The sequence below is a fragment of the Canis aureus genome, chromosome 6 (assembly GCF_053574225.1).
Source record: "Canis aureus isolate CA01 chromosome 6, VMU_Caureus_v.1.0, whole genome shotgun sequence".
In the NCBI taxonomy this organism is placed as follows: Eukaryota; Metazoa; Chordata; class Mammalia; order Carnivora; family Canidae; genus Canis; species Canis aureus.
This window is the reverse complement of record NC_135616.1, coordinates 60,705,593-60,717,938: the sequence shown is the minus strand read 5'-3', so window position 1 is coordinate 60,717,938 and position 12,346 is coordinate 60,705,593. Positions and strand designations below refer to the sequence as shown.

At 41.5% G+C, this 12,346-nt stretch overlaps 1 protein-coding gene across 7 annotated transcripts in view; it reads right to left on the bottom strand.

The window, feature by feature from the left end:
- AXDND1 (axonemal dynein light chain domain containing 1) overlaps nucleotides 1–12,346 on the bottom strand; it is a 103,673-nt gene that overhangs the window by 7,098 nt on the left and 84,229 nt on the right. For 6 of the 7 annotated variants that reach the window (XM_077901861.1, XM_077901867.1, XM_077901863.1 and 3 more), the window contains 4 exons: nucleotides 10,411–10,515; nucleotides 5,122–5,204; nucleotides 3,957–4,207; nucleotides 132–401 (listed from right to left, as the gene is read on the bottom strand). In XM_077901861.1, coding sequence (XP_077757987.1) covers nucleotides 322–401; nucleotides 3,957–4,207; nucleotides 5,122–5,204; nucleotides 10,411–10,515 — 519 coding nt within the window. In that variant the 3' untranslated portion in view covers nucleotides 132–321. Of the gene's footprint in view, nucleotides 1–131; nucleotides 402–3,956; nucleotides 4,208–5,121; nucleotides 5,205–10,410; nucleotides 10,516–12,346 lie in introns of those variants that run through there. The other variant, XM_077901864.1, reaches the window with a different exon arrangement.

The following is a 12,346-nucleotide window of genomic DNA, read 5'->3' as shown; positions in this document are numbered from 1 at the left end:
ATTGAAAAAATATTGCTTTCCCTTTGCCACTCTCCTTTAGAACTCAGTCTTCAAAAAGCACTAGTTTCTTGACAGTAACTGGCACTTTCCACAGACCTCTGTTTAGAAATCACTTGAAAAGGCTAGGAAACTATTGCACAAGCTATTTTTAATCTGGGAAATAAGCTAATACACTTATATCCTACAGCCATCACTGTGATTTTTAAAAAGAAAATGTTCTTAGGTCGTATGTCGTAGCTTTTCCAGTAGCTGCTGCACAGGGAGTCCCACCAATTGAGACACATGTTGGGAGCCACGATGAAGCCCAGCACTCTAAGGATGCTACTTGAGTTTGATCTTATAATTGGATTTAGTCCGGCTTCTGGATTTAGGGTTGAGAGGACCCTCCTTGGGCTGTCCCTCTGAAAAGACAAAAACAATTAGAGGATTATAGCAACAGTACCTAATATTAACTAAGGACTTTTAACTTTACAAAGTATTTTAAAAATTCCATTCTGCCTGAGTAACTCCCAAGCCACAAACAGGCAATGTGCCCCAAATTGACTCTTAAGTTGGTTCCTGAGATTCAGAATGCATTTTCCCAAAGGTAAGGTGTGGTCAATCAGTAACCTGAGTTCTGGGTCCTAGAAAAGAGGTGGTCAAGGAGAATAGAGAAACAGGAAAAAAAAAATTTTCCTTCTTCCTTTCTATGCATATCTTGAGCTTGGTGGGAAATTTTCTTTTTTTAAATAGAGCTAGTATCCAGAATCCTCCCACATCCAGTCCTGCACTTCTGTTCTGTTTCCTGGTCCTTCTCCCGTTCTCCTGTGCACTCCCTACTCAACTCTGACTTTCAGGATGGGTGCAGGAGGCCTCCCGCCAACAAGCCAGCTCTCCCTGGCTGCTCCATGCCACCCAGCTTCTCACTTTGAATGCTTCCCACTGGCTGCTGCCACCTCCATCCCACATTTAGTCATCTCGTTTATGCCCTTGTCTTGCTCTCAATGTATCTCCCTCCTCCTAGCTCCTAACCATAGGCTTCACTGAGATCAGAGACTAAGCCACTATTCTTTGTAAACTTCCCTCTCAATTCCTGTCTTCATTCACAGCTCAGAGCACAGTGATTTGCTAGTTATCAAAAATACTGATACAAAAGAAAAATATGTCTTCTGCTCTGCCCAGATCTTCCCCTTGCCCAGTATCCACAAGCCTCCCTCCTTTACTGTATACTACTGTCCATCCTTCACTGCACAAGTCTCAAGAGAAAGGTGATCTCATGCTCTAAGTCACACAAACATTATGCTGCATATGCCCATATGAGTCTCATGTTGCTCTAGAGAGTTTGCATTGTTCAAAGGAGCTGCCTGCTAACCCTAGAATGCCCAACTTATGGATCTCCTGGGGAAAATGTTCAGGTCTCCTGCATGGTGTGGGAAATTCCTGGCTTAGGAGCCAATTCTCCTACGCTTTGCAGAAAGAACCTCTGAGCCCCTTGGCCATGACTTTGAGGGGGTATTTGGAAGGAGGGGGAAGGGTGGTTATGTTTGTGTAGATAATTGTTTGTTTATAGGTTGTGGACTAACTGTACATAGTTACCCTCTACTTAAAATTATTAATATTTTTATCCTGGATTTAACCTTGCCCCCAAGATCTTTATGGAAATGGATGAAAATAAAGTCACTCATTACATATTGAGGTAACCTCTCCAGTTTAACATGTAGGCCTTTTGCATATTTATTTTTCTGTAATCTGGAAAAAGTCTAGTTTTCAACTACAGGATAAAATTATACAGTGTGAGATGAAAATTCTTTAATCCATGAAAACTATCTCACATATTATTTAAACCTAAAGTTAAAGGATTCTCACACTTGGAGTAATTAGCATTTTACCAGTTGAGAGTCAACAGAAGGAGAGAAAGTGAGTTCAGTATGGTGACAGTACAGATATACCATATCTGGGTGGGAGACTGTGGGGCACTGGCCAACCTACTGCTTTTGCTGGGGATACAGGTGAAGGTAGGGCTGACAGAGAAAACCAGAAGTAGCTATCTTCCCTGTACCATCTCTTGCACCAGGAGTAGTCCTGGGAACAGACTGTGGTCACAGTTTGAAGGTGAAAGCAAAAATCAAAAACAGTCCTCCAATCCTGGGGATACTGAGAATTGCTTGAGGGCAGGTTATTACACTAATTAGAGGTAAGAAAATAAAGAGTTCAATTCCTTTTCCTATAGAATAATGGTGACTATTTTCATCATAGAAAATCAAACAAGGGAATGCCTGGGTGGCTCAGCAGTTGAACATCTGCCTTTGGCTCAGGGCATGATCCCAGAGTCCCGGGATCGAGTCCCACATTGGGCTCCCTGCACGGAGCCTGCTTCTCCCTCTGCCTGTGTCTCTGCCTCTCTCTCTCTGCCTCTCTTGAATAAATAAAATCTTTAAAAAAGAAAGGAAGGAAGGAAGGAAGGAAGGAAGGAAGGAAGGAAGGAAGGAAGGAAGGAAGGAAGGAAGGAAGGAAGAAAGAAAATCAAACAAGTACCAAAAACCAAAGTCAAAATTTCCCATAAATCTCCATCAACCAGAGACAATGTTTATCAATATTTTGGATACAATTTCCTTCTGCTCTCTTTTCTAGCTTTAAAAAAGTGGCATATTACTGTTTTCTTGCATTTGATATTTAAACATAAGAATGTCCAGAGTTCGGAAGCCCTGGTGGCTCAGCAGTTTAGCACCATCTCCAGCCCAGGATGTGATCCTGGAGACCTGGGATCGAGTCCCACGTCGGGCTCCCTGCATGGAGCCTGCTTCTCCCTCTGCCTGTGTCTCTGCCTTTCTCTCTCTCTCTCTCTCTCCTGCTTCTCCCTCTGCCTGTGTCTCTGCCTCTCTCTCTCTCTCTCTCTCTCTGTGCTCTCATGAATAAATAAATAAAATCTTTAAAAAAAAAAAAAAAAAGAATGTCCAGAGTGCCTGGGTGACTCTAGGTTTCGGCTCAGGGTTCTGAGATCGAGCCCTGTGTCAGATTTTGTGCTCAGTGTGGAGTCTGCTTGGTTTCTCTCTCCCTCTGCCCCTCCCTCTGCTCATGTCTTCTATCTCTCTCTCTTTCTCTCTCTCTCTCACATAAATAAATAAATAAATAAATAAATAAATAAAATTTCTCATGTCATTATAAACCATTTTAATAGTAGTATAATATTCAAGTATATTAGTATAACATAATTTATTTAACCTCTCTTCCATGTTCGGAGAGGCAGGTTGCTTCTATTATATACAATGATACACTGAACATCTTTGTGCATTAATCTTTTTTCCTGTGCTTAGGATTATTTCCTTGGACTAGATTCTCAGTAGTAAAATTATTAGGTCAAAGTCAAAGTATATGCATGCTTTTAAGAGATATCTGTACATACTCTTATTTTCTGAAAAAGTTATATGTCTGTACACCCACAAGTATTATCTGTAAAACAAACCAGCAGTTTGCCCTTTCTGCCCAGTATTATATTCTTTTTTTTTTTTTTTTAAAGATTTTATTTATTTATTCATGATAGTCACAGAGAGAGAGAGAGAGGCTCAGAGACACAGGCAGAGGGAGAAGCAGGCTCCGTGCACCGGGAGCCCGACGTGGGATTCGATCCCGGGTCTCCAGGATCGCGCCCTGGGCCAAAGGCAGGCGCCAAACCGCTGCGCCACCCAGGGATCCCAGTATTATATTCTTTTGATTTTAAAAATCTTTGCCAGTTTTAGAAGTATAATTTGTATCTTATGTTAGTTGATTATCCACAATTGTTAGTCATTTGGTTTTCTTTTTGTGAGTTGTCTGAATAAGACAGTTATGTAGTTAGATGTGTGTGCATTCCTATGAAAAATATGAACCAGTAAATCAGCATTAAAGATATTAATATTCTTCTAAGATATTTGTTACCCAAACATGTTTTGTTTCATAAATGCAACCTAAGTAAAGAAAAGTGATAAAGGAAACCTCACCTTTCTTTAGAGATTTTTGAGAATGTTCTAGTGGCCTGGTTTCTTCTTCTTCATTGCCTTCTTCTTCATCATCTTCTTTTTCTCCTTTATTTTCTTCTTCTACTCCTCCTTCAGACTCCTTCTTTTTAGACCTCATCAAAATATCCTCTAATTCCCTCTCCAGTTCTTTATTTCTTATAAGGGTATAATGAAGTTTCTCATTTGCCTCCTCGAACTTCTCTTCTGCTTGTGTGGCTCTGTTTTCAACCTCTCTGATGTGGAGAATAGAGTCCAGAGAAACACAACAAAATGGAAAGGTCTGAAAAAGTATCTTTCACATATAGAAACTCATTGTCTAGAAGAGGCAGTAGAATTAGCTAACAGCATCTGAAAAGTACAAATAAGGGAAGCAGCAGCATACATCCTCAGCCAAGAACTGGGGTCTGGGATGCTACCCTGGATAATAATGTCAGCATGGTAGTCATGCTATGATTTAAGAATGCAACATGTTTATCATCTCTCAGTGAAATCTGACCTCTGGGTATTTGGAATTCTCCAGCAATAGCCAAGGAACTCCTTTTCAGTAGCTAATCTTGGCTTGTCTTCATTGATGTGATCCAACAAACTAAATCCAAGAATGTCCCTTCTTGGCCAGCATCTCTAAAACCAGATTTTACAATCAAGAAAACCAGTTTGAAATGTGCTTCTTGATTCCTAGAGCACATGTTATATATCTACATGGATATGCTCTTCTCTTAGCGTTCTTAACCATCCTAACGATATCGCTCTTCCTACTCTTTGGGTTATGTAGCATTCTTTCTTGCATAGAGTAGTTTCTCCCAGTTCCATGTATGTCTCTAGCTCATCTCTTAGAAACACAGTGGATAGGTCACTTCTAACACCCTTTTCCCCGCCTCCACACACACACACACACACACAAACACACGCACACACACATGCACACACACACACTTTCACTTCCTCCGTCTCCACTGTGGGGGAGGATGGATGTTCCTATGAGAAAGGCAGAATGCATTGCCTCCAGCAGAAGATTTGGAGATATTCATCCCACTAGTGAGAATAAGGGAAGCAGAAGAAACAAAGGTAAGCCAAGAAGTGAGGATTTCTCAGCCAAAATTCCCAGTCAGCAATCTCTGTAATTCCCATTGTAGTGCCTCATACTCACATTAACTTCTCCTGTGTGCGTTCAATTATAGCCATTGCTTCAAGATACTTTGGGGCCAATGTTCCTTGATTAGCTGATTCTCTCTGACGAAGGAAATGTACATGATGAATAAACTGAGAATCCCAGCAATTAATCCTCTACTTCTTCAGGAGGTTCTAGACCAAGTCTTCCAGAATATTTTTTCTACTACCTATATTTATATAGTAGATGATAAAGCACAATCTTAACACCAAAAAAGAATAGGGACTATCTGTGGCACATAGCATACCATCTTTCAAATTATTCATATTACAAGTGGATAGAAAATTGCCTAGAATTGTAAAGACTCAGGGAAAACAATATTAACAAAAAGAAATAAGAAAAGATCTAAAAATAAAAGAGAAGGGTAAACATGTTCCTATAATAAATCAAAATAATGATCAAGGAGATTATATTTTTCTTAATAATTGACTTCACTATGCTCATAACATTGCAAAATCCAATCAGATCTTTCAGTTCCTTAGGGAACTTCATAAACATCAAGGCAGTGAAAACATGACAAAAAAACACCTCTTTCATTTATTTTGATTTTAAATACATTCTATGAAACAAAATAAAGGGAAGGTAAAAGAAAGTATTTAGAAAACCAAAATTATAAGCATATTTAAAAATAAATATAACATTTTCCCAGAACTGTGCCCTTTTTAAAAAATTGAAGTATAGCTGACACACAATGTTACATTATTTTTAGGTGTACAACATGCTGATTGGACAAATCTAAACATTATACTATGCTCACCACAAGTGTAGCTACCACCTGTCACCATACAGCACTATTACATGCCATTGGCTATATTCCCTATATTCCTTTCATCCCCGTGACTCATTCATTCTGTAACTGGGAGCCTGGACCCTCCACTCCCCTTAAACCCTTTTTTGCCCAGAACTGTATTTAAAAACTCATTTATCCATGCTTCCCAGCCTGAGGCATGTAAAAAGTAAGCCCCACATTATTGATGGAAAGGGAGCTCAAAGAGGGTAGGCAGCCTGCCATCCTTACAGAAGGATCTAGCAGGTTAAAACAAAACCCTCATCTAGGCCTCTTCATTCTCAACCACACATCCCATTGCACGATGCTAGCTTTTTCTAAAAGAAAACCAGAGAAAAGAAACTATGTTAAAAATGTTCACTTTAAAAAAAAAAGTTCACTTTTACTCTTCACTCTTCTACTCTCTTATTTCCCCCCTCATCACCTATTCTCCTCTTTCTGTTTTGCTGCCGTTTCTTGAGGAGTTTGTCTGGAAAGTAAATGTGATCATTGTCCAGCCTGGAAGAGCAGCAAGTGATGTGGCTGTGCCTATGCAGCACACGCCACTAACTTATTTGTTCTTTGAACTCAAAAGAAAAGTTTTCAGAGCAGAGGCTTCTAGAACTGGAATTCCACACAAGGTTTATAGCTGTATGAAACAACTTGATAGGTAGAAATCAGAGTAAATCAGAACTGTACTCTGTGTACACTTAAGCCTTTAGACTTTCTCCACACTCATTCAACAGATATATAGTGTACCCCTGAACTCTATGGGTCTGAACTGCACATGTCCGCTTACTTATACATGGATAATTTACAGTCCAGGGCTATAAACATATTTTCTCTTCCTTATGATTTTCTTAATAACATATCCTTTCTTCTAGCTTATTGTGTTGTAAGAATATGGTACATAATACAAACAACATACAAAACATGTGTTGATTGACTGTTTATGTTATCTGTAAGGCTTCCAGTTAATAGTGGGCTGGCTATTAGTAGTTAACACAGGCCTCATGGCATTGGACCTTCCTTGTTCGTGCCAATCTGCTGTAGCTTTGCGCTTGGTCTCTGACTCCAGTTCTGTCCTTGGCCTTTCTAACTTGGTCTTCCTCAGGCTTGGCTCTACTGATCGGCTCTCAACTGGACAGTATCTCTAGGTTTGGAACTATCTTAAGGAGGCTCTGGCTCCAGGCCGAGCTCTGTGGCATACAACTCTCAGCACTGACATAGTGCCCCATCAGCTTTGGACATATTTTCTAGAACCACCAATTCCAAGGTCCCTTCCCAGTTGCTGTTTTAAAATAGGTAAATTTAAAAAATAAAATAAAATAAAATAAAATAAAATAAAATAAAATAAAATAAAATAAAATAAAATAAAATAAAATAAATAAAATAAAATAAAATAAAATAAAATAAAATAGGTAAATTAGTCGCTGTTCTGGTATACACGATACTGTGAGAGGGAAACAAAGACCTCTAAGGGCCACCTTCAGCCCAATAACAGAAGGAAGGGCAGAATGTCTAATCTTATGTTAAAAATACTAGATGCCCCCAGGTCGGGCCTCTGTTCATCCTTCCTTGGGAGTCCACAGGTGATCCAGCAAAATCTTCTATCTCCCTTATACACTTATAACTCTTTAATAGACAGAATCTATGGCATGACGATGAGCCAGAAGGGGCAGCAGAGCTGTAGGCAACCATACTCATGCAGGCAAGCAGCAGCGAACAGGGGCCCATGTAACTCTGAGCATTTCTGGTAGCCTCGGGGAGAGCTGATGGGTTTAATCATCCCCTATCTCCTCCAGCCAGATGAGATGTTAAACAGTTCTGGCTGCTGGTCCTGCAAGAACAATGCCGGAATGATTGTGATTCAGAGAGGGCCACCAGCAGTACTGGGCCACAAGTTTCCAGAACTGATTGAACTGGGCTGCATCTGAAGGCAGAGTGGCCTTCTCTCAGGAAGGGCAGCGGCAAAGTCAGTGCTGCCCAACAGGACCTGGGTTCACAGTGAATCAGGCATACCGCCATGTTATATACATCAAGCCCACTTTGAGTACAACCATCAGGAATTCCTATAAAGCCCTAACTCCCAGGTAACTGAGGAGTGTTTGGGATCCTGAATGGTGCAGCCCCATTAGGGTGGACACTAGGGCATCAGGTGATGGTATCAATGAAGCCCAAGCTTAAGAGGCCAGGCTATCAGTCTGCCCTAGCTGATGGTGATTTCCCACCACTCCTGCTGAGTGGTGTCACTCATATATCTCAGCCCCCAGAAGACCTTGTATCAGAGTCATCTGCAGGACAGGATACAAAGAGTAACTAGAATTCTCCATGCTCAGGCCCCGAGCTTTCTAGCGGTCTGGAGCTACTCCTCACCAGAAACCTGGGACCCCTCTAACTCCTCGGGCTCTGCAGTTTTACAACTCACTTCCCAGGGGTGTGACAAGTTATACTTGCATACTGCAGGCTTTCTGCTTCCCGATCCCTTCCTGTTTTCTTTCCTTCCCCAGGGTTAATCAAATGTACTGCTTCCGGGGTGTTGTGTTTTTAGGCCAGCAAGAGAGCATGCAGCTGCCTGATAGGTCTGGAGCCTTGGACCTGTATCCCTGTGACATGGTTATTTATGTTCTCAGGAACATAAGAAGCTGTCTGTCCAAAGAAGAGATAAATAAAGGGGAGAAACAAGCAAACAAAAGTACAGGGAAAACTTACAGTAGAACTTTTGAAACCTCACAAGCACCCTCAGGGAGCCCCAGTCTTTTTGTGAATGACAAGGACAAAGAGCATAGGCCCCACCAGCTCCTACTGGCCCTCAGCACTGTCCAAATCAAGACGGCCCTTCCCCAGCTCCACATCTGCCCATCTCTGACCTCACAAGCCAGTTAAAGGAATCTTCATCCTCTGGGTACCAACATCCCCAAATATCAACCTTGTCTCTACCGGCCTAGTATGATTGGGCCCTTTCGGTGTGACCACCTGGTGATCCCTTTCTGCTGTGAGTGTTCAAGCCACCACCCATAGGATGGATGTGATTCTTCTTTCCCTCCGGGAACTCGGAAGTAGTTATACATCCAGCTGGCACGTTCATCCATTCTGTGGACCTTACAGTCAATGAGAATATAAACAGTTCCATCCTCAGTCATGACACAGCATTAGCAAATTTCCAAAGCCTAGAGACAGACAGACTTGCTGGGCCACATCGTCCTTGGTGAGCTAGTCACATGGCATCACACTGTGTCAGATGGAAAGGGGGTATCCTGGGGCAGGAGGCACCCACCATCCAAGACAAGCACCGTGCCCTCGGTTTTCCCCTGGCCACAGGCTGTTTTCTGGCCTGCTTCCTGCCTGGCTTGGGGATCAGGGAGATTTGAGCCCTGACTCCTGGCCTGGATGGCACAGCAGGGGAGAAAATCTGAGGCAGAAAGGCTCTGGGTGGGATTGGGGGGTTGGTTAGCAGATTAAATGGTGCTACCCTTCATCTCCTTTCCCTTACATGTCTCACAGCCCTGCTTACTCTTACATCCTTGCCTCATGCAGTCTTAAAGACCAATAGATTAACATATTATATTAAAAACTTGTGGAAAAGGCATAACTTGGGGAGAAAGTGATTGCAACCCCTCTCAGCACTAGTCTCATCCCAATTTGCCAGCGCCTGCCTGACTCTCCGCATGTTTCTCCTCATTCTTTTTATAAGAGGTAGAGCCTATTTCCCACAGGCTCCCTGAACACACATCTCTGCAATCTGCCTCAGTCCTCCAGCTGTTGTCCACTGCTACCCTCACCACAGCTCCCCTCCACCAATACATGCCACTGTCTACTCAGTGGATCAGATCTCTAACAATGAAATGGTTCTTAACTTTGGGGCTGAAAAATCTGAGTAAGTCTATGGATTTCTGGTACACACACCCTGCCCTTGCAAGGAAACACACAGTATAAACATAAACACAAAAGTGTTATATACCATTTCAGGGGATTAATGGGATGAAGGCATGACATCCTTTACAGAGAGACATATCATTCTAGAACTGACTGAAGTCTACCGAGGTCCTAGAACTTTCTGTGGAAGAATGTTAAGTCTGTTTTCCTGCTGAGTTTCCAAAGGTTTCCAACTTCCCGGTAACTCTTGTGGTTGGAGGTAGATGCTTATTGCAACTCTCAATAGAGTCTGCAGAATGAATACATTCAAATAAATAGGTCAAACTTTGACCAAGATATTGTTAAATTAATGAAGGCAATTGAAATGCTGATTTTAAAATGAGATTTAAAGAAGAGAATGAGAAGTTTTTATAAAGTTATGGTAAAATACACACAAAATAAAACTAAAAAAACAAGAATTTTTAGGGATGATGCTGGGAAAAAAAAATAATCTGAAAAAATGTATTATGTAGGAGCTCCTGGTCCTCCTGGAGCCAAAAGACATGTTATCGGTATCATTTTTACATAATGTTAAATTTCTTAGCTTTTTTCTCTTTGAATTTCCTACTTGGGTTTCAGATACATACCCAGGAAGAAAACACATCTGCTCCAAAAAGAGGCTTGGAATGAACATTTTCATCTTTTTCAATTACTCGAATGAGTTTTTCCTCCTCTGTAGATGTTGAAGGCTTCTAGGGCACAGAAACACGAAGGGCCAATTAGTGAGCTGCAGTGTGACACAGCAGCATGCCAAGCTGCCTGGAGCTTTTAATCTTCCATTTGCTTCAGTCATTTTCCAAGACTTACAGCAAACACTGTGTGAGAAATTAGCGGGGATGGGGAAATGGAGACCAGGAGAGACAAGTGTGAGAAAAACAAAGAGGATTTCTTCCCAACCCCAGGAATTCAGAGCACATGAGAGATGGACCAGAAAATAACTATGGTATGCATGATTAGTGTTGGCAAAGAAGTGCGTTCCCAGAGCTGTGTACACCCAGAAAAGGGCCCGAGTTTCTGCCTCGACACTTAGGGAATTTTTTACAGAGGAAGTTATATCTGAAGACTGAACAAGAGTTTGTAACATAGAGAGGAGAGGGCCAGAACTAAGGCCAGAAAAGGAGGGAAAGAGGGAATGCATAACACATTTAAAAGATGCAACAGACTTTAGTGGCTGGATAACACTGTTTTCCATTTATTCTGCGCCTTCACTATGCCACGTACTATACCAGAAATAAAACAGAAAATGCTGGTCAAAAGAGGCTTAGGTATTGTATAAGATTTTTCTTCTGCCATCTAGCATGTACAGTGACTCTAGGACCTAGGTCACAGCCTGGGATCATGCCAACATTTAAACTATTCACAGAGAAGAAACATCAGGATCAAGAGGTGATCTTGAATTTTGAGAGCTGAAGACAGTAGTAGTCAATCCAGGGAGTAGCAAGGTTCTCATGCCAGACTAATCTGTTTTGAATGCTGGTTCTGCCACTTACAGCTTTGTGACTTAGGATAAGTCAGTCAACCTTTCTGAGCTTCAATTTACTTAACTGTAAAATTGGGTTATCATTTTTACCTTAAAGTTGTGTAGATAAGAGATAACACGTGCAAACATGTAGCTCACGGTAGACACTCAATTATTGGTAGTTATCATTGTATTTTCATTATTACTACAAGTGCCCTAGGAAGGGTTGTTATCACTATGAATGCTCTAGCAGGCATAGAGACAGGGTAAGGAGAAGGGAGGTGTGGAGATGGGCCTGGAAGGAGGGGGAAAGGCAGCCCAGAATGGGAACTGAAGAAGAAAACACAGGGGTACCTGGGCATCTGGGTGGTTCAATCAGTTAAGTATATGATTCTGGATCTCAGCTCAGATCTTCTTTTTTTTAAGATTTTATTTATTTATTTATGTATTTGAGAGAGTGAGAGAGAGAAAGAGAACATGGGCAGGGGTAGGGACAGAGGGACAGGGAGAAGCAGGCTCCCTGATGAGCAGGAAACCCAACGAGGAGCTCCATCCCAGAACCCCAGGGATCTCGTTCCACATAGAAGGCAGATGCTTAACTGACTGAGCCACCCAGGCACCCCTTAGCTCAGATCTTGATCTCAGAGTTGTGAGTGCAAGCCCCATGTTGGAGTCCACTTGAAAAAAAAAAGAAGTGGACACATAGACTTTAAACTACTATTTGAAAAATCTGGTAATGTAAGGACAAAGAAACAACATCAGAGTGAGAGGTGGACTGTGTATGTAATACGAGTACAGTGTGAATGAGGCTGATGGAAAGTGACTGGATTTCGAAAAGAAGGACAACCCGACCCTGCAAAATGAAGAGATAAGGATGTCTCAGGTATGGTTAAATCTATATGAAAAAGGGGAGGGAGTTGAAATGTTTATTCCAGATGACCTATTCCTATTTTCAATAGTACCTATATAGATATTCTTTTAAGATTTTATTTATGTATTTTATTCATTTAGAAAGAGAACATGAGTAGAGGGAGGTGCAGAGGGAAAGGGAGAGAGAGAGAGAG